Here is a 22,976-nt window from a genome sequence, read left to right on the forward strand (position 1 = left end):
CTTGAACCGGAACTCTCAACTTTTTCCCCGCATCCGTTGTTTCCTAACCAGAATCTCTAAACGACACCGTTTCAAAAGGAGAAGGAGAAAACAACTACGACGGAAAGAAGAATTGTCAGGTTAGTAGTAGCCAAGGACTCGTGCATCTGTCTCCTCCGCCTCCGCCTCCGCTCGCCACCGCAGGTTCGTCTGCTCCCGCCGCTGCTATCGTCAAAAACTGTTTGGAGCTGGTTTAGAGAAGTATCATGAAGAAGGATGCGATGACCGATAGGACTCGGAATCGGAGCTTCCCGGTGGACCCGAATGTGCCACGATGGGTTTGTCAGAACTGTCGCAACCCTCTCTGCATCGTCGGCGTGGATTCCTACGCCGACAAGTTCTTCTCCGACCCCTCTCGCTCCGGTCAGTTAGGGTTTCTTCCCTTCCCTTCCCTTACGCCCTATATATTATATCATTTAAGAGATTATTAAATTCTTTTGTTAATTTTTCACCATTCGTTGATTTAATTGATTGCATTAATAAATCTGTAAATTGGAACATGCTGTGATATGCTTACTTGCGATGGTTTATGCCTGATAAAGGGATGCAAGGATCATCAATTCATGTTGCCAGTAGTGTGCTAAGTACGACTAAGATGGATAATTCGTATGTTGTGTTGCCGAAGCAGAAACCTCCTCGTCCTCGCTCCGGTGCGAACAGTCAGCCTGATGCTGCCGCTGCTTCGCAGCCAGGAAAGGCTATGGAGGAGTCTTTTGTTGTTGTGTACAAGTCAGAGTCTGCCTCTGATGGCAGTGGGAGCCACGTGGTTCCCAGCGGGTCTGATCACAATGGCCATTTGCAGCCTCATAATTCGGGGTTTAACTCAACTATTACTGTCCTGACTCGTGCATTTGATATTGCCACGACGCAGACACAGGTATTGATTGAAGAAACCTATAGGTAGTGTTTGAAATATGCAAAAGTAGGATTTGATGATTTGAGCTGTGAATCACTTCTTATGTTACGAATGCTATTGTTTGATTTTATTGCTTTGTCTTTGAAATCTTATCGAAATTGAAAGGAATCAATTTGGTTATGATACTTGAATACAATAGAATAAAATCGATTTCTATTATTGATTTTTGAAGCAATTAAATTGTTCCATCTCAGGTTGAGCAGCCTTTATGCCTTGACTGCATGAGGGTATTGTCTGATAAGCTTGATAAGGAGGTTGAAGATGTCAACAGGGACATTGAAGCATATGAGGCCTGTCTTAAACGTTTGGAGGGAGAAACTAGAGATGTCCTCAGTGAGGCTGACTTTCTCAAGGAGAAATTGAAGGTGCTCATCAGGTTCACTATCTCCATTGTGTTAGTTAGTTTACTATTTCTTGATCATGCAAACTGTTAGTATTTAGTGGTAATAACTGTAGAGATAAATCGATTAATAAACAATAATTGCTGCCAGTGCATGTTTGCATGATATATTGGTTGATTGTACAGTAAACTCGCATTGCAATTTGTCATCGTTTATAATTTATCTTGCCATGGTTCCATGCAAAAGGGGTGATATCACACCATAATTAATAAAATTGCAAATCTTTAATATGATAGTACACTTGATGTTGCAACTTGCAACAATAATAAGTTCTAGGAAGTTCACTTGGATATTGTTCTATGTTATCTTGAATTTTGTTAAAGCTTCCAATTCTACCCCAATCCCGAGGTAATCTGATCTTGCATATTAACTTTATCAGAATTTTATAATGCCACTTATATGTACTACATATCTAGAAATTAATGTAAACATTTTCTAATATCTATGAGATATATGCTATTTGTTTCCATCTCTAAGTGGAAATGATTGTTTTGCAGCAGCTTTAATTTCAAATCATTCTTTGCTGTGGACATATGGAATTGATATATGAGTTGTTTTTACCTTGAGAAATTCTGTTATGGTTACATCATTTTGTTTAGGATGCCATTTAATTTTTTTACCAAGCTGAATTAGTGATTTATTACTGAATGTAATTCAAGATTGAGGAAGAAGAAAGGAGGCTTGAAGCCGCCATTGAAGAATCTGAGAAGCAGAATGCTGAAGTAAAAGCTGAACTAAGGGAACTAGAGTTAAAGTCAAGCCGCTTTAAGGAATTGGAGGAACGGTATAGGTTTCCATGTTCCTTACAACGTGATATTTTTTAATAAAATGACAACATAGTTCAAGATGCTTCATAGATCCTTGATTCTTTGATCCTAAAAGAATATTTGCTACAAATGTGGAGTGATCTTTATTTCTTGTTCTCTGAAACTTTTGGATGCTTGATTTCAATCTCTGATTTCATGTGTCTGAAATTGTAACAGGTACTGGCATGAGTTTAATAATTTTCAGTTTCAATTAACTTCTTATCAGGTTTGTCAGTATTTTTTTTTTTTCCTGCCTTAGTTGAATACCCACATAATATCTACCATGGTCCATGGAAAAATTTATTCTAGCAATTTAATTAGAGCATCTCTGTTTATTGCTTTTATTTAGTGACTTTGATGTCTGAGCACTGAGCAAGAATAGTTAAATAAACAGGAGGAGAGAGATGCCATTTTGGCCAAGATTGAAGTTTCACAAGCACATTTAGAATTGTTGAAGAAAACCAATGTGCTTAATGATGCCTTCCCCATTTCACATGATGGAGAATTTGGAACCATCAACAATTTTCGACTTGGAAGGCTCCCCAAAATTCCAGTAAGATGCAATCATGTTGTGTTTCTTGTTTTAATATGTTGTTGACCCTAATGTGCATCGTCTTTGTTTCTTGATTTGCATCTTTGACATTTAGAGTAATTGACAAGCTACCATGCTATATGAATAATATTGAATACACAGTCATCAGTTTGAGTTGCAATACTATTTATTTGTTTCATGCTTTGCCCAATTTTCATTCTGGATTGTGGTCTGAAGGATCTGCTTCTTCTGAATGCTAAATTTTGCAGTTCTTCATTCCTGTTATCTTAAATATTAGTTCTTGCAAATTGAGGATTCAATCTTTTCACATGATATTTACTATTTGCATAGGTTGAATGGGATGAGATAAATGCTGCATGGGGCCAAGCTTGCCTTCTCCTCCATACAATGTGCCAGTATTTTCGACCAAAGTTTCAGTATCCATTTCATTATGCAAATAGGACTATCTTTTTTCTAGTTATTTTTAATGTAGTTGAACTTCTTCTGGGTCTTGGTGAATCCAGTTCCAAACATGTGATTGGGAATTCTTAATGCATGACTTATCAAATCCTTATTCATAGATTAAAAAAAAAGTGCTTGTTCAAATTATGTTCTTCTTACAGCTGTTATGAAGAAAATATCACAAATAATGATTTTGGAAGCATACTTCTGCTTCATGGGCATATGCATTTAATTTAAGATCTTGGAATTCAAGCTAAGGTCATATGTATTTAATTGTTAAAATCTTGTCGGAAGGCAAGCTAAACTTCATTAAGTACTGTTATCCTCTTTTGCTGTATTGCATTACATGGACACTATTGTCTACACTTTTTCCCCTCTAATTATTTTTTAATTTTGGGGATAAATTTCTTGAGATAATGTCTACAAATATTTGGTGGCAGATAGTCTAGGTTGCTGATAACAGTTTAATTAGAATTAGGATTTTTTATTTGTATCTTTTGTATTTATGGTATATTTGTAGGTTTTTAATTGTGTTGAATTTTTATGGCTAACTGAAACTTTGTCCTAAATGTTTACACATCTCATTGGGCATTTGATATCCTTAATCCATCGATCTTTAGATATCGGATAAAAATAATTCCTATGGGCAGCTACCCTCGTATCACAGATAGCAACAACAGTACCTATGAGCTGTAAGTATGCTACATGTTGTTTTTGTTTTGGCCGTTTTTTATTTGTCTTTATTTGGAATATAACATTTGATTTAGTCTTAAGTGGAGTCAAAATCTGAAGTATAATGTTTGAAGGGATGTCAGATTCAACTGGCTGGCTGATAGCAAATTCAAATTGTCCAGCATTCAGTTATATACATTTATATACAGAGTTCAGTCATGGTTGATTTGTTTCAAAACAATCATCATTGGATGGGGTTGATTTTGCAGGTTTGGTCCAGTGAACTTGTTCTGGAGTACACGCTATGACAAAGCAATGACATTGTTTTTGGCATGCCTCAAGGATTTTGCAGAATTTGCCAAGTCCAAAGATCAAGAAAATAATATTCCCCCTGAGAAATGTTTCAAACTTCCATACAAGTAAGTACCATCGCATATAATACTGATACATATTAATTGTAGTGAGTTTTATCTTTGGACACTGACCAAATGCCTAAAAGTTTACCTTCCACTGTTTCACATTGAGATCATCATTACTCTTAATTGTTGGATGAAGAGAAATTTGGTGTTGGTGTCATCAAATTTAAATCCTTTTGAATTACATTTCATGCCTTTTGCTAAGTATGCTGATGAAGAATTATGGAGGGAATAATACCCAAGGCGTTCATTTTGCGCTGATCTCTGAGAGAGTAATGTGATGTGACTCAAGGCATAACTTATGATATCCATGAGCATGTTGTTTAATTAGTCATAGCTGATGGAATTTATGTTGCTTTTGAACAAATGCATGAGATTTACAGCTCTTCAAGTCTTTTCTGCAAAGAGGAAAGAACCAAACTAAGCCTGCTCTGTGTCCATAATCTCTTCTGGTGCATATCCAGGCTGGATTTCCATCTCTGCTCTTCCCTTTCTTTATTAAATACAAAAATACAGACAGTAGACTGTAGAATGGGAATGAGCTAAGCTTTACTATGTTTGTGCTTTGACGTGGACTGGTATTTATGAACAATTCTTTACATGCCTTCATATCAGATCTCTAAATCATGTTTAGTGATTGGTAAATTTTGCTTATCTATAAATAGTTTGTGAGCTGAGTTTTTCACGGATAATAGTTTTCGAAATTTCTCTGAAGGTTTGCTTTTTCAAGACCTTTACATTTGGGCGATGACTCTTGCATTAAATTTTATCCAAACAAATTTCTCCTTTACTGGAGAGCCCAAAGTTGGTTGCAAAATAGAATAAACTTTCACATGGGTCAAAAGTTGCTTCATTGTAATGTAAAGCTTCACCGTTTCTTTCACGGAGGGCTTAATGACGTACATCCAGTTATTCATATTTCGACGATTCACGCCTTTTTTTTTTGTTTCCAGTATTGGGTATACTTGTTAGTTTGTGGTATTTAACAAATGACAGATTTTTGGGATGATTTGCAGGATTGATAATGACAAAGTGGAAAACTATTCCATCACTCAAAGCTTCAATAAGCAGGAAAACTGGACAAAAGCTCTCAAGTACACCCTTTGCAATTTGAAATGGGCTCTCTATTGGTTTGTTGGGAACACCAACTTTCAACCTCTTTCAGCAATCGTATCTTCACATTCTGAAGTGCCTGCTGTAGGTTCTTTGTACACAAAGCGAGGCACTGAACCCAACAAGTCTTAATCTTCAAACCTTGAACATATGCTAGCTAGGTTTTAGGCTGACACCACACCTAAATGTGTACATAGAAATATTTAGTTTTTAGAATACCATGGTGTGACAAGTATTCAACATTTGATATTGAATGTGGAAATCTATTCAATAGCTATAGAAGTATAGAACTTCTCTTCCTATACAAAGTTCAGTGTTAAACATAAACTGCTCTTTTTCTTTTAGGTACATCAGCATAAACTTTTATCTAAAGGAAGACCAATTTCTTTGGAAATTCAGTGTACATATTATTATTATTATTATTATTACCACCACCACCACCACCACTAATTTTGTTTTAGTAGGAAGAAATCGGACCGTCCGATTTCATTGCAGAGAGAGAGGGACACAAATCGAACGGTCCGATTTATGTGGAGTAGAATTTCATGGATACTGAAATCGGACCCAGGTTTTTTGCCAGTACACAAATCGGATCCAGGGTTTTCTGTCAATACACAAATCGGACCCAGGGTTTTCAGTACCTCCAATCGGACGGTCCGACTTGTCTTGCGCAGTCCTCATATCCTGGTAAAACACCATATACCCTCATAATTCTGCTATACACCAACCCTCTCTCCATATTAAAATTGAAAAGTTCTTAAAAGTAATGTTGGGTTCAAGTTATATATATTCACATTCTCTCCATATTAAAATTGAAAAGTTCTTAAAAGTAATGTTGGGTTCAAGTTATATATATTCACATTTCTAAAGGAATGTTTATAAAATGCTATGATGTTATGGAAAAAAAGAGAATCCTACATCATCTACTGTCAGTGGTTCCCCCATGCAAACACTAAAAGACGAAAACCCCCCTCATTTTCATGACATGATCACATGAAACATCACTACCTGTCACGAATCTCCTCAGAGAAAATTAAACTAGCCTTAATCAGTTGAACCTGCTTTTGCTTTTCTTAATGCCAAAGGAGTCTTCTGAATTTAGAATTATATACTAAATATGATAATCGTTTAGAGGACGTTAACTCCAAGGAACCATTGGCACTATTATATAAACATAGCACATTATTGCTTCACCCAATTACACAAATACACATACACAAGTACCTCAATTTCATTATGGCTACCCTTATTGTTTTCACCCAACCATCTCCTGTTGAAGATGCTGAGGCTCTACATAAGGCTTTCAAAGGTATCATCATATATATAATAATTTTTTACATTTTTTATTTATTTTATTATAATTAAAATTTATGTCTATAATTTATGTGCTGTACCTGTGATCAATTTATTATTATTATTATTATTATTATTATTATTATTATTAGGGTAAAGTATATTTTTTGTCCCTGAAGTTTGATAAAAGTTTCAAAAATACGCCTAAGTTTTATTTTGTTTCAATTTTGTCTCAAAAGTTTTCGATTTGCATCAAATATACCCTTGACGGGTAATTTTTCAAAAAATTTAAGATCAATTCAATAATAATCTCATAAGAACAACCCTCAACATAAGCAAATCAAGTATCATTTTCATGCATTATTGTTAGATTGGTCTTAAATTTTTTGAAAATTTAGCCGTCAGGGATATATTTGATGCAAATCGAAAACTTTTGAGACAAAATTGAAACAAAATAACTTAAGGATATTTTTAAAACTTTTGCCAAACTTTAAGGATAAAAATATATTTTACCCTTATTATTATTATTATTATTATTATTATTATTATTATTATTATGCGGTTCACATTGTTTGATACACTAAATACAAAAATGCATTGGGTGAAGTAGCAGTACTGCTGCTGCTGCACAGATTAAAATGACATAAAGTTCACTCATGAATACTCATACTCTTGTCTGTTTATTGAAGTTCAAAAATCAAAACTTCAAACTTAAATTTAATTTTAATTTTAGCTTTTAAAATTTCTACTCAAATATTAAGATTATTATTAACACTAGATATTATATATATATAAATTAATTTATAAATCCAACTCATGTCAAGTTTTTTAGTTGTGTTATACTTAGGTTGTATTTGGATATTGTTTCTAAGACAAAAATATCGAGATAAAGATATAAACACTAATAAATATATATATATATATATATATATATATATTTGAAATATTACTTGAAAGACAGAAAAATATGCACTGTCTTCAAGTGAAATACAACTCACATGCTTATCGATGATTTCCAAGACCTTGGTTAGTTGGTATTGATGCTGATTCAATATTCAGGACAATTGGACAAAAACAAACTTAGAATTCACTAGAAAGTAGATAGATACCATTAACATCATTACAATTATTAAGAACTCGTATATATCCATATATATTTTTCAATTTTCTATTGATATTAGGTCCAAATATATGCAATGTAATATTATTCAACTTTAGTCCTTTGTGTTTCCGGAAATTGATTTGTCATTTTCATCTTTTGGGTTATATTTATTAGTAATATAGATTTTTAGTATCATTTGATAATTTACCTAATTTAAAATCAAAATTTATTAGAAATATATTTATCAAAATATCCTTATTTAATAATCAATTTAGCTAAATATTCACACGAAAATATCTTTATATGAATAACAATTAAGATTTAAACACGTATTATATTAAACGGTTTAGTCAAATATATTAAATTATTTATCAGTTATTAACTAACATTTTTACCACCAATTTATAGTTTTAATGTTTTATTTATAGAAATGTTATTTGTACACCAAAATCAGCCACTAAAATCAGCCACTAATGTATTTGTATATAAATATATCTGTGGTATAATTTATTTTCAATATATATTTCAACATGTATTTTATACTGGTAGTTGACTTTGGTGACTAATTTTGGTCTACACGTAAAATAACCTTTTTATTTTCTACGAGGTTAACACTGTACAGAGAGAAAAAATAAAAAGAAAACTCATAATAAATATTACATTGAATGATATTAAAAATTAGAGGCAGAATGATATTATAAATATATATATATATATATATATAGAAGAGCTTTGAAGTTAAACTCATCATCATAAATTCAGAATCGGCAGCAAAATATTAAACTATGGCAACTCTTATTGCTCCCAGCAACCATTCCTCAGCTGAAGATGCTGAAGCTCTCCAAAAAGCATTCAAAGGTGTAAATAGGATCATCATAATCATCATAATCATCATCATCATCATCTAGAAGCTCTGGTGATTTTCTTAATCTAAATTTGATGATAGTTTTTGAACTGTGCAGGATGGGGAGCTGATGATAAGACCATTATAGCAATTCTTGGACACAGAAATGTTCATCAGAGGCAGCAAATCAGAAAAGCTTATGAGGAGCTTCACCAAGAGGATCTCATTAAGCGACTCGAATCCGAGATCTCTGGTGACTTTGAGGTATAATATTTTTTTGGTTAGGATTGAAGTTTTCATGAGTAATATACTTTGTGTAATAATCTAACAAATAAATGTTAGTTTGTTAGACAAAGTGCCACTAATGTTTTTTTTGACAGAAATATTTTCGCCACAATAAAAAGAAGTTTAAGGTTTAAAAATTAAAATTAGAGATATAATCGTTTATATTAAGGTATTACAATTTTTATGACCAAAAGTGTAAACTTATTTTAGCGGAAGCATTAATTAGGATTTTAAAAGTTGTGATTTTTATACCTGGGTTGCCATAATAAATTTTGGTTACGGTAGAGTTGAACTTCAAGACTAATTTTAAAGAATTTTGGTTACAATAGAGTTGAACTTCAAGACTAGTTTCTCTCCTTTCCTTTCTTTCAGACCTTCATCAGATGGCAGTTTTTCTGTAATTTCAGTGAGTAGAAACTGTAAAGACCTAGTGTGTATTGAGACAGAGAGAGGACAACCTTTTATGTGTTATTATCTTTAAATCTAATGCGTCTATCAAACAGTAGAATTAACGGATGAGATTAAATCATTAATAGTTTATAGATAATTACAATTAGACCACAACAGAAGTTTAAATTTACAATAAATTTCCAACACAAAAGTTCTAAAAAAAAAGTCTATGCAAATTTCACCTGAACTTAAAAGAAATTCTTGCTTAAAAAAATATAATAAACATATAACTATTTACGTATCTCTTTTTAAACGAATGCACTTTAGATATAAAATGGTGTTGATAGTGATTTTGAATACTTAACATGGATGTGATTTGATCCTAACTCAATTCAGAGAGCTATGTATCGTTGGATGTTGGAACCTGCTGATCGAGATGCTGTTCTAGCGAATGTAGCAATCAGAAATGGGAAGAAAGATTTTCATGTAATTGCGGAAATCGCTTGTGTTTTATCTGCTGAAGAGCTTTTGGCAGTGAGGCGTGCCTATCGCCACCGCTACAAGCGTTCCTTGGAAGAAGATGTGGCTGCTAACACCACTGGCCACCTTCGCGAGGCAAGTCGTTTTCTATAAATGTTTAAAATACTGACAAATCTATAAATGTTTTTAATTCGATTTTTATACTTTTTTTTTTAATTGGATTCTTACATTTTTTTTATTTAGATCTTTGTACTAATTTTTTTTAGTTGGTCCCTATACAATTAAACCAATTACTATCAAGATGGATCTAATTAAAAAAAAATTCGTGCAAAGACTAAATTAAGAAAAAAAGTATAAAAGTATAGAAACCTAATTAAAAATTTTGCAAAAAAAAATTAATCATTGAAATACTTTTACCACAATGCCACCATCTTTCATAAATAATTCGAAATTAGTTTTGTTTATTTATGAATAAATTTGCCAGTATTATCAATTTTTATAAATAAAAATAGAGGAAGTATAGAGAGTCAATGGAGTATCTGTACAATGTGTATAATGAATTGTATTGTGTTTGATTCAGTAGGATATCAGATGTTTATTATCCTGATACCCGGATGATTATTTTAGATAATATGGATGTATTGTGTTTGATAAATTAGTGATATTTTACTCTGAATGTTGATTTTTAACTCATATTGGGCCAAATAAACAGTCCATTGTACACATTGTACAGATATTCTATTGGCTCTCTAGTGAGATTCATAAAAATAATAGAAGAAAGTATAGGGAGCCAATGATTTAAGCGTACAATGTGTACAATGAAGGTTTAGAAAGTATTAGAGATATGATTATTAGTGTTACATTGTCCTGTCAGGTTATGCTTTTGGGATGAGTGGTTTCAGGACATAGTATAAGAGTTCTAGATCCGGAAAGTTAAGAGTTCGAATCTTGGTGAACCCAAAATTAACTTTTTATAACATGAGATGTTTATTATCCCTAGTATTCGGATGGTTATTCTGGATAGTATAGGTGATGTTCATTTTATTCATAAACCAAAGATTTAGCCCATTGTACACATTGTATACTTAGGCTATTGGCTCCTTAGCACTACTCAAATAATAGTTTTATTTAATGAAAAAATAATGTTTTGGTCAACTGTTAATTTATTCAGTTAATCATTAACTTTTTAAAAAATTATTAATTTAATCATGTATATTTTACACAATCACCATCATCATCACCACCATTGTGTAAATGTTGTTGAATTTGAGCAGCTTTTGGTTGGATTAGTAAGCTCATTTAGGTATGAGGGTGATGAGATAAATGCAAGACTTGCACAGAGTGAAGCCAATATTCTCCATGAAACTGTGAAAGAGAAGAAAGGAAACTATGAAGAAGCCATTAGGATTCTTACTACAAGAAGCAAGACTCAGCTTGTTGCTACTTTCAACCGCTACAGAGATGAGCATGCCATTTCCATCAGCAAGGTTTTTTTTCATTTTCAAAAGTTTTAATAATATATATATTATTCGGTAGAGTGTACGGTGGCTATTATTAAAATAATATATTTTTTTTAATTTGAAAAATAGTAGTAGTATTACAAAAATATTAAAAAAATACGATTTAATTTTAATAATACTTATTGCTAAACCTAAAATTGTATAGCTACCATAACATGCGCTATATTATTCTTTACTAATATTGATGTCTTTATATTATCACAAAAATAAGAAAAAATAAAAAATAGATTTCTGAGTTTATATTCCGAAGAAAAATATTTTTTTTATTAATTAAAAATATAAAAAGTATTTTTTATTTTCTAAAACGCAAGACATTTAAGTCTTTTTAAAAGACCTATTTGTCGTTATATATTTTGGACGGAGGATTTAAGGTAGCGTTTGTTTTGAGGTACTGAGACAGAGATTGACACTTAATATCATATTTGTTGGTTTAGAGACTGGTATTAAAATTTCTGTCTTTGTCTACAAAATTTCAGTATTTCAGTACTTTCAAAAAGTGGGAATACAGGAGACTAACATTTTTAGAGATAGAGACTGAAACTTTAATAACATTTTATATGTAAAATACCCTCATTTTAATTAATTAATTCTAATTTTACCCATTGTGCAAAATAAATTAGAGTTTTATTCTTATTTCAATTTCTGTCTCCCATTTTATACCAAATAAAATACTAAAAATTATTTCAATCTCTGTCTCTCTTAATCTCAATCTTTCTATTTCTGTCTCTCCACCAAACGCTACCAAAATATCTCACATTTTAAAAACTAAAAGACGTTTTTGTTTAATTAATCAAGAACTCATCTATCTTCTAATTATAAAGTCAGAAATCTATTATCTTTAATTTCTCTAAAAATAATTATGTCTCTTTTTACACTTAAGATCCTTTAATTTCTCTGTGATATCTACAGAAATTGCTAGACAATCAAGCTTCTGATGATTTCTACAAGGCATTGCACACTGCAATTCGTTGCATCAATGACCACAAAAAGTACTATGAAAAGGTCAGCTTCAAAAATTTCTAAATGCATCCATAACATTATTAATTTCATGGCGATTAGAACTAATGAGTTCTTGTTTGATTTGTTGTATACAGGTTCTGCGCAACGCGATAAAAAAGGTTGGGACCGACGAGGATGCGCTGAGCCGAGTCGTGGTGACAAGGGCTGAGAAGGATCTTAGGGACATCAAAGAACTGTATTACAAGAGAAACAGTGTTCATCTTGAGGATGCTGTTGCCAAAGAAACTTCAGGGGACTACAAGAAGTTCCTTCTCACATTGTTGGGAAAACAGGACTGAAAATATTAACACTTCTAATTAATTAATTAAGGGTTTGTGTGTGTTGGTTTTTAGTTCCTGTTGATTTGGTTTCAGTTGCTTTTGGTTCTCTAGCATGCATGAGTCTGTTTTTAGAGTATTTGTCTCTTTTATTGTCCTTTGTTTGTTGTAGTTGTGAACTTAAGTTAATAAAATTCTATGTTTAGTAGTTTATGGAATGCTATTATTGCAATTTATCACTTGGATTAAAAAATCAGTCACCAAATTAATTATCGTATAAAATGTGTTCAGGTCTCATCCAAACCGGTTGAAGTACAGCGGGGTATTCGATCACAAAAATAGGGATATCTACAAAAATATTCCGACACTCAAATCAGAGAAGTAGGAGTAAAGTGTTTAGGTTAAATAGTTCATATCTTGGGCTACATAGTGGTATAAGCTGGAGTTGGTGAGATTGTGAGGGTCTTGGATTATTTAGAACAAAATACATATAAAATATATAATATAAATATATAAAAGATAATATAATAACTAATTTTATAATTAATTTTTAGTATATATATAATATTTTACTTTGCATTGTGTACGAAGAATAATGAAAGGCAAAGTTAATTAAGAGCTATCTATCTTTTTGTGACTTACATTAACATATCAACCTAAACAATTTTGTTAGTCACACAGCCCTTTGTGTTAATTAAAATCACAAATCATCATATGAGAAGTCGGTAAGGGTTTGTATGTGTTGGTTTTTACATTTTAGTTCCTGTTGATTTGGTTTCAGTTGTTTTTGGTTCTCTAGCATGCATGAGTCTGTTTTTACAGAGTATTTGTCTCTTTTATTGTCCTTTATTTGTTGTAGTTGCGGACTTAAGTTAATAAAATTCCATGTTTAGTAGTTTATGGAATGTCATTATTACTCTTTATCAGTTGGTTATTATGGGTTAATAGTCAAATTAGTTTTTAAAAGATAAATCATTTTTTAAAATCATTCTTGAATGATTTTTTTAATCAAATTAGTCCCCAAATAATTTAAAATCAATCGCGTTGGTCATTCTGTCAATGGATTAACAGATTCCGTTAACATTTGGCCACGTGGATCATTAAGTTACTAACGATGACATTAAAACGACGCCGTTTTGATTATTATAAGTCCCTAGTTCAAACACAACGTCGTTTAACATTTAGTGGAGCTTCATCTCCTTCTATTTATAGCTTCACTCAGTCACTCTCTATTCTTTAACCACTCAAAAAATGAAGAAAGAAGGCGACAAAGCTCCGGTCAAAGGAAAGAAGACGGTGCTATCATCGGCGATGCAGTGAGTAGTGTGATTGCGTTCGTTGTGTGTGAGAGGCTACCATCACACCATCGTGGAAGGCACTGTCATCTGCAAGAGAGATAATCAATGTTTCTTTCAATGGGTTTCAGGTTGGATTCTTTTTGTTGGTGCCTGGTGGTAATGTTAGGGTTTTGATTGATTCTTATTAAACTACTCTTTTACTTTAGCCGATGACAACAATAAAGTGTGTGTTTGGATTACAGTTTGCAAACGAGAGTTTGCATAAAATTGATTTTGCAAACTTGATTTTGATCAAAAGTAAGTTTGTGTTAAAGTGATTTATGTTTGGTAATTTTTGTATCAAAATAGATTATAGTAAAATAAATGTTGTTTGGCTTATACCATTCAAAATCACTTTTAGATAAAAATTTACTAAAATGGACATCAACTTAGATTTTTTTTTATATTATCCTATTGTTTTAATTTAGATATTTAAATAGATTTTATTAGTTAATTTTATAATAAAATTAATATTTACTTACTAAAATAAAAATAACATATAAAAATAGACAAAATATATTTTTAAATAAAAATAAAAAATATAAATTTTAGATATATATATATATATATATATATATATATATATATAAGAATATTTAATCAAATATGTTATATTTTTTAAGTATTAAATGTTACTTTAGTATTTTTTTTACATCGTACTCTTATTCTAGTACTTTCAATAATCTTATTCTTAATATTAATTTGAAATCCAACGTTTATGATTTTATTATTATATATGATTAATTTTTTATTTAATTTATCTTTTTTAATGGAATCATAATATATATTATAAAAAATTACACGAAAACATAGTATAGGAAAATTACAATTATAAAAGATAGTACTGAAAATAATAAAAAAAAATTAAATATTTACTTTATAGTGATTGAAACAAATCTGAAAGTTCTTAACGATCTTTTTATATAATATACTTTTAGTATTTTTAGTACTCTTTTTTTAGTATGTTATAATTTTTTACTATTATTATTATTTACAGTTAATTTTTTTATTTAATTTACTTTACCTAATAGAATTAATAAATCATATTATAAAAAGATAATAACAAACATAATACACAAAAATCACGATTATAAAAGTGTATAATGTCAAACAAACAGTTAAAAAAATGAAAATAATAAATAATAGAAAAATAGAGCTCGTATAAATAGAAATAACAAGAATTTTATAAATAATACAATAACATATACAAAGGATAAAGTTGGTAAAAGGTAAATAAAAGGTTAGTATCTATAACTAAAAGTCCGTTAAGAAAACGCAGAAGCTAAAAATAGTTGCTTCTTGTAAACGTTGGTTTTGGCAGCAGAATCACTTCTGCGTTCATGAGAAAAAAATTTGCCAAACCAAAAGTTGAAACTTTCAAGAAATTTAAACGTGTTTCTTCCATTCCAACGGGTTTCCCAAACACACCCAAAGAAGTCTAGTGTCCCACAAATTCAACCCAACAGAATACATAAATTCAGTTACAATTTTAGTCTTTATTATTTTATCTTATCTTATCTTTAGTTGTTCTTATCTTATCTTTATTCCTATATATATTTAGTTTTATTTTCATAATACAATTCAATTCAATCAATCAACAATTAATAATCCTTAAAAAAAGGTTTCTCTTAGGCCTTACTAAACTACAGGGGAGAGAAAGAGTACGTACTCCGTACTCAGAGAGAATGAGAGAAGGAGAGAGAATGAGTGTTTGAGGGCGAAACACAGTGAGCATGGCGGCCATGCCGTCGGAAGAGATAAGGGGGAGAGTGTGGGTGGGGGTGCATCCGGTGTCAAGGAGGGTTTTTCACGAGGGGATTTTTCAAATCCTACAAAGATCTCCTTTAGAGATAAAGTCATTGGTCCAGAGAAATCGAAGGCGTTTGCACTTGCAGGATCTCTATCTGGGGATAGTATAGCCACGGTGGTGGGCAAGCAGGGCGATTCCCAACCTCCATGTATAAACTTCACTGAAGAAGCCAAGCTTTGTTTGGCAGAGCCTTATCGAGAAGCTTTAGTGATTAAGGTTCTTGATAAAAATTATAGTTACACAGCTCTTTCACACAAGCTTCGGATGGTTTGGCGCATCAAAGGTGGCTTTGATCTGCTTGATGTGGGGTTTGGGTACTTCATGGTAAAATTCGATGCATGTGAAGATCATGAGAAGGTCATGCTTGGTGGTCCGTGGTTGATTGAGGGGCACTATGTTGCTGTAAAACCGTGGGATATAGATTTTCGGCCATGTGAGCAATCCTTCGAGTCTACGCTTGTATGGGTTCGGATTTCGGGGCTCCCAATCTGGTGCTATCAGGAACAGGCCATGATGCGTATTGCTTCTGCAATAGGAGTTCCCATCAAAGTGGACTTAGCCACTAAATTGGCTGAGAGAGGACGATATGCTCGAGTATGTGTTCAAATAAATTTAGGACTGCCAGTGATCAAGCATATCATTGTGGAAGGCGTAACTCATGTAGTGGAGTATGAAAGTTTAAATTTAATTTGTAACTCTTGTGCACGTTATGGTCACGATATGGCACAGTGCTTGGGTAGAGACTCTAGGAAAGGAAAGAGTGTTGATTCCGATGCCACCAAGCCACGGGACGGTACAAAGGCAGTGCCACATCCTGAGACCAAAAGTCACAATTCAAATGAAGTAGAACCTAATGTGGTAGGTGGCGTTACTGGCGAGAATCCTGCATCGAATTTGCAAGAAGATTTGGAGGCTAATAATTTGGAAAGAAATAATGTTGAGGAGGCTTGCATGCATGATGAACCAGGCTGGGAGCAAGTTGTGAGGAAAGGTAAAACCAAGCTGGGTCAGAAGCAATCTAACAAGGTCCAAAGAGGCATTCAATCCAGAATCGATTCGGGTAGAGTAATCAGGCCCACCATTCACTTCTCTCACACGAATGGATCAAGCTCCTATCGTGCTAGGGTCGGGTCACGAGTCAAGGTCGGACACAGCGCTTCCCGTGTTGGTGAGACGTCGATCTCCTCAACCCGACACACCCCAGTGCCTTGCGGGTCCTCTCTCCGGAAACGACCAAGGCCGGGTTCCCTACAGAGCTCGCCAGTTGAGAAGAATGGAGGCACGGTGGTGAAAGCATCGTCATGTCTTCCTGCAACCGTGAAGGAGGGTGTTACCGTGGCGGTTCCATTGGAGAAGGAAGGCGCATTGCCGGCTGTTACTGCGTCGGTAGGCGGGATTAAGGAGATATTCCAGGGAGATCCGGCAAACCTGAAGGTCACGGGAGTCACTTTCGCTGGGCAAGCCTCGGTTTGAGGTTGGTGAAGCACTTTGATTTCCTTGTTTTATATTTTTATATTTTATATTATGGATAGTTTAAATATAATAGCTTGGAATATTAGGGATGCTTCTAATAAGTTAGCCCGGGTGAATTGTAAAGAGCTGGTTAGGAAATTTAAACCTGTAATTTTTATTGTGGTTGAAACTCACTGTCCTTTTCAACACTTGAAAATGTTCTGGGAAAGACTTGGTTATCACCCTATTGGTATAGTGGAGGCGTCAGGACACAAGGGGGGTATTTGGTTCCTTTCTGCAATACAGGGTGTTCACTGCAAATGGGTTGATGCTTTCGATCAGTGTGTTACAGTTGAGGTTCAGGTAAATAATGTGATTTGGAGGTGCAGTGGTATCTATGGTAGTCCTCAATTTAATACCAGAGTTTTGCTATGGGATTATCTTGTTACTCAGTCTTCGTCTTTCTGCGGGCCATGGATTGTTCTTGGTGATTTTAATGAAGTACTATTCTCTCATGAATCTAAGGGTTGCCTCTTCTCGAGTCATCATGCAGATCGGCTTGCTGCCTCTCTAGGGGATAGTAATCTGTTTGACTTGAAGACTGTTGGAAGACAATTTTCTTGGTACAGAAGGGTTAAAAATGGTGTTGAGGTGGCGAAAAAACTTGACCGGGTTTGTATCAATAGTGGCTGGCTATCTCTATTTCCAGAGGCTTACGCAGAAATTTTAAATAGGCTTCAATCTGATCATTGTCCTATCCTAGTACGCTGTACAGGTCGTCCCCAACCGAAAAAGAATAGACCTTTTCGGTTTATTGCAGCTTGGGCAACTCATCCGGGGTACAGAAATATTGTGAACCAGTCATGGCAGGCTGGCTACAGAGAGATGCACGGCAAGCTTTCAGAAGTGCAGAAGAACTCTTTGGAGTTTAATTCTAAAGTGTTCGGCAATATTTTCGTTAGGAAATGCAAATTGGAGAGACAGATTAATTTCCTTCAGAAGCGACTTGAAGTAATGGAAGATTTGTCTATGCGGCAAAAAGAAAAACAGCTGATTGAGGAATTTAATAACACACTTGTGCAGGAGGAACTTCTATGGTTTCAAAAATCCAGAGAGCAGTGGGTAAAATTTGGGGATAGAAATACCAAGTTCTTTCATGTCCAGACTCTTGTGCGGAGAAAACATAATAAGATTCATGGTCTCTTTCTTCAAGATGGGGTGTGGGAAACGGACCCGGATGTCCTTAGAAGGGAAGCTGAATCCTTCTATAAACGCCTATTCTGCCAGTCGGAGGATGTAGACTTAGGTTGTCTTGGTGATGTGCCACTGCCTTCCCTGAATGATGAAGCCTGTTGTAGCCTCACAGCGCCAGTTACTCTGGAAGAAGTTAAGTCGGCTGTTTTCAGTATGCATTCTTTTAAGGCGCCGGGCCCTGATGGGTTTCAGGCTTTCTTCTTTAAAGAATACTGGAAGATTGTTGGTTTTGATGTTTGGACTATGGTTCGTCATGCGTTCTCTGGTTTGGATATGGATCCAAGGATGATGGAAACTCTTGTGGTTCTTATTCCGAAGGTAGAAAACCCGGTTTCCATGAAGGATTTCCGACCAATTAGTCTCTGTAATGTGGTTTACAAAGTTATAACGAAGGTCCTGGTCAATAGACTTCGTCCCCATCTCAAAGAGATTATTGGGCCCCTTCAAGGAGGGTTTATCCCGGGGAGAGGAACCCCTGACAACATCATTGTAGCACAAGAGGTTCTCCATTTCATGAAGAAGACAAAGTCAAAGAAAGGCACCCTGACCTTTAAGATTGATTTGGAGAAAGCGTACGATAGAGTGGATTGGGGATTTCTGAAACAAACCCTGGTGAGTTTTGGCTTTCCTCCTCCGACAGTCAATCTGATTATGCGTTGTGTCACTGCTTCCTCACTGTCTATCCTCTGGAATGGGGATAGATTAAATAGCTTTACTCCGAGCAGGGGTCTTAGGCAAGGAGATCCTATATCACCGTATCTGTTTGTGTTGTGTATGGAGAGATTGTCCTGTTCTATTAATCAGCAAGTTGATAAGGGCGTGTGGAAGCCAGTTGCGGTTTCTAGAGGGGGTCCAAGAATTTCTCATTTGATGTTTGCCGATGATTTGCTTCTTTTCTGTAAAGCTGAAAAACAGCAAGTTCAAACTGTAATGGTAGCTTTGGAAAATTTCTGCAGAGCCTCTGGGATGAAGGTTAATGTGGAAAAATCTAAAGCGCTATGCTCCAAGAATGTTTCAGCGACAAGAAAAGAGATTTTCACTGGAGTCTCCTCCATCAAATTCGTTCAGAACTTGGGCAAGTATTTAGGGGTGAACCTTAATCACTCTCGGGTGACACGCGCAACTTTTAACGATGTTTTGGACAAGATTCGGGGAAGGCTAGCCAGCTGGAAAGGAATATTGCTTAATAAGGCAGGCAGACTTTGTTTGCTCAACTCGGTAGTGACTGCGATTCCTACTTATCGCATGCAAGTATCTCTCTTCCCTAAAGGGGTAACTAATAAGATAGAATCCATGATGCGAAACTTTCTATGGAAGGGTCAAGCTGATGGTAGAGGCCTGAATCTAGTTAACTGGAAAGTGTTGGTCACTCCTAAGAAGTTTGGAGGTCTGGGAATTAGAGATCCCTTTTGTGCCAATATTGCTCTTCTTGGAAAACTAGTTTGGCAACTTTTTCACCATCCCAACAAGCTATGGGTTCAACTGTTGACGGAGAAATACCATTCTTCTAAGGATGATTGTTTTAGTCGGTCTCGAGGAAGTGGATCTTATGTTTGGAAGAGTATATGTCAAGCTTGGGATATCCTAAAGGACGGTTTTAGTTGGTGCATTGGGGATTTGGAACAGAACTTTTGGTTTTCTAAATGGAGAAGAGAGGGGCGACTGTGTCAGGAGATGGATTATGTTCACATTTCTGATTCGGATCTCAGGATCTTGGACCTTTGGTCATCTGGACAGTGGAACCTTGAGAATATCTATTCTCCTCTGAATCAGTCTCTGCAGAGCAACATTAATTCTTACAACCCAGATGTTCAAGCTGGTTCAGAGGTCGGTTGGTGTTGGACTGGTGCGGCCTCAAAGGTTTATGATGCTCATAGTGGTTATTTATGGCTCAGTAAGAAGATGTTTAGTTGGGAGGATAGGGGTAATTGGCTTTGGCTTTGGCGTCAACATGTTCCGGAAAAGCACAAATTTTTGGCCTGGCTATGTCTTCGGGAGGCTCTTCCTACTGCTGCATTTCGTTTTAGAAGGGGCATTTCGCACACGGATAGTTGTCCACGATGTTTCTCAAGTCAGGAGTCGGTTTTACATTGTATTCGGGATTGTCCAAAAGCCCAACTTGTTTGGCAAGCTTTAGGGATCTCCGATCAACCAGTGGATTTGATGAGTTGGTTCTTACATAATAGCAAACAGCGCCCCTTTAGATTCTTTTCTGGTCTCTGGTGGATTTGGTGTTCGAGAAACAACGAGATCTTTCATCCTCACGAGCATTGGACCACAGATAAGGTGATTGGTATGGCTTTGTCCTTAGAAAAGGAGCTCCGAAATATTTTTGAGTTGCAACGACTATCTATCCCCTCAACCATTAGTGGCTCTTGGATTCCCCCCTCAATGGGTACCTTTAAGATTAATTGTGATGCTAGCTATCCTGGCAGTGGTGCTCGAGTTGGTTTTGCTTGTGTTAGCAGAGATTGGAAGGGAAGGTGGCAACGAGGCTGTCTGGGAACAATTGAGAGTCGTAGCATTTTGTAAGGAGAGTTGTTTGCTATTTGGAGAGGCTTTCTTTTAGCATGGGACTCGGGACAAAGAGACATTATATGTGAGACAGACTGTGTGGAGGCTTTTACTATTGTCAATAATTTACAAGATTGCTCTGGGTTTACTGATCCTTTGGTGTTAAAAATCCGAGATATCATGTCTTGGAAATGGCGTGCTGATCTTCGGTTGATCTTGAGAGATGCAAATACAGTAGCAGATATCATGGCAAAGACTGCAATGAGGACTATTTCTCCCCAAGTGGAGCTTCCATTGCCTTGGAAGGAGTTTGAGAGTAGTATTCAGCGGGACTGCCTTTCTTAAGCAGTTTCTTGTTTTTTTTCTTTCTTAGTTTTTGTTTATTTTTCTTTTAAGTCACAAAAAAAAAATCAACAATTAATAAAAGTTCTTCTTTTTTTGCGCTATAGGCGCCCTCTAAAGATCAATCTTATTGCATTCTACGCGTTTATTTTTTCTTTTTTTGAAGATCACTACTCAAGTACAGCATCTTATTTTATATTTTTGTCGTCGACAGCTGTAGTTTCGCCGCACGCATCTCCTTCTGCGTCACCACGTCAGACGCGTTTTCCTCAACAATTTCATCGGAACTTATCCAAGCTGTGGATTATTGACATTTTCCATCGACCAGAATGCGTATTAAATTACTCTTCCATTTTAACCCATGACAACAATAAAGAAAGCCCACAAATTCAGCCCAATAGAATACATAAATTCAATTATAATTTTAGTCTTTATTATTTTATTTTATAGTATCTCTATTTCTATATATATTTAGTTTTACTTTCATAATAATACAGTTCAATTCAATCAATCCATAATCAGTAAAATTTTCTTATCATGGCATGGGCTTGGCGTCCCCTTGTGCACTCCATTCATTTGTTCCTGTTGATTGCCATTATTAGCATGGTGACTTGTTGGTGGCTATGGCTCCACAAGACGGCATATGCAGTATCACCACCATCTCCCATCCTATGGCTTATCTGTGTCGTTTATATTCTCTTCGCTATCATTGTCTTCCCAGCGACCATCGACACGATGCAATTTTTACGAATCCCCAAATTCACCGGTTCTGTGATTGCGAGAGCTATTTTCTTATTCGCCGTTTCAATTTCCTTTGCCACTCTGATTGCTGCCGCCGCACTTGAACCGCCAACAGTCTCTGCCACTGCCACACTAGCCGCCTATGCAATTGTGATCTTATTTCTCAGTGTCGTGATGATTTCCACTTTCCATGTGGTTCCTGTTGTTGAATTTTTCGTTCCTGATCAGGATTTGGTAGATTATGTCGCATTCACTCTTCCTGCTGGAGCCTTGTTGCTTTCCATATATGTAACGGTTACCGGTGTGCAATTCGCAGCTGCTTCTCACGGCGTAGTTGCTGCTACGACTGAACAAGTACCTGATCCCTTTGAAGTCATTGCTTGTGCTGTAATGGCTTTCTGTTCGGTAATCTTCTCAATGTTCGTAGCTGGCCACCTCCCACTGCCTCTCGAGTATAGTTATCGGGATCACCGTAATCCAATCCGTCAAACTATTAGGTCATGGATTCATTGGTTTAACTCATGGAGTTCAAATATAGGTTTGTTACCATCTATTTATTTATGTTTTTCATCTAAAATATTTTATTATCTATGAATAAGGACCACTTAGGGTTTGTTTGGATGAGCTTTTAAAAAAAGATCTTTTTTTGAGTTATCTTTTTTTAAAAGATCTTATAGAGAAGTAAAAGTAATTTTATGTTTGAATATCTCATGTAAAAATGTCTTTTTATCTATTAATTATATTTGGGTATAACAGTATAAAAATATTTTTTTTTGTTCATTTATTACATGAAAAACATCTTTTTTTTAAGGAAAAAAAGATCTTTTAAAAAAAATGTAAATTACAGCTTCTAAAAAAAAATTTTTTTTTTTATTTTACTAGTGCTTTTACTTTTACTACTAGAAATTTGCCAAACACATTAAAAAATAAAAAAAGATCTTTTTTCGTTGAAAAAAGATCTTTTTTTAACAAAATAAT

At 34.6% G+C, this 22,976-nt stretch overlaps 2 protein-coding genes across 2 annotated transcripts; both read left to right on the plus strand.

The window, feature by feature from the left end:
• Window positions 1-5,751, plus strand: LOC112784812 (beclin-1-like protein). Its single transcript, XM_025828139.2, has 10 exons — window positions 1-402; window positions 582-916; window positions 1,150-1,320; window positions 2,016-2,140; window positions 2,340-2,388; window positions 2,557-2,715; window positions 3,046-3,131; window positions 3,777-3,848; window positions 4,098-4,247; window positions 5,261-5,751. Exons 1-10 carry the CDS (start codon window positions 246-248, stop codon window positions 5,487-5,489), a joined length of 1,533 nt encoding a protein of 510 aa, XP_025683924.1. The 5' UTR covers window positions 1-245; the 3' UTR covers window positions 5,490-5,751.
• Window positions 5,752-8,399: 2,648 nt separating this feature from the next.
• Window positions 8,400-12,759, plus strand: LOC112784813 (annexin-like protein RJ4). Its single transcript, XM_025828141.3, has 6 exons — window positions 8,400-8,610; window positions 8,715-8,860; window positions 9,668-9,886; window positions 11,026-11,238; window positions 12,181-12,273; window positions 12,366-12,759. Exons 1-6 carry the CDS (start codon window positions 8,538-8,540, stop codon window positions 12,567-12,569), a joined length of 948 nt encoding a protein of 315 aa, XP_025683926.1. The 5' UTR covers window positions 8,400-8,537; the 3' UTR covers window positions 12,570-12,759.
• The last annotated feature ends 10,217 nt before the right edge of the window (window positions 12,760-22,976 follow it).

The sequence above is a fragment of the Arachis hypogaea genome, chromosome 20 (genome assembly GCF_003086295.3).
Source record: "Arachis hypogaea cultivar Tifrunner chromosome 20, arahy.Tifrunner.gnm2.J5K5, whole genome shotgun sequence".
NCBI classification, from domain to species: domain Eukaryota; kingdom Viridiplantae; phylum Streptophyta; class Magnoliopsida; order Fabales; family Fabaceae; genus Arachis; species Arachis hypogaea.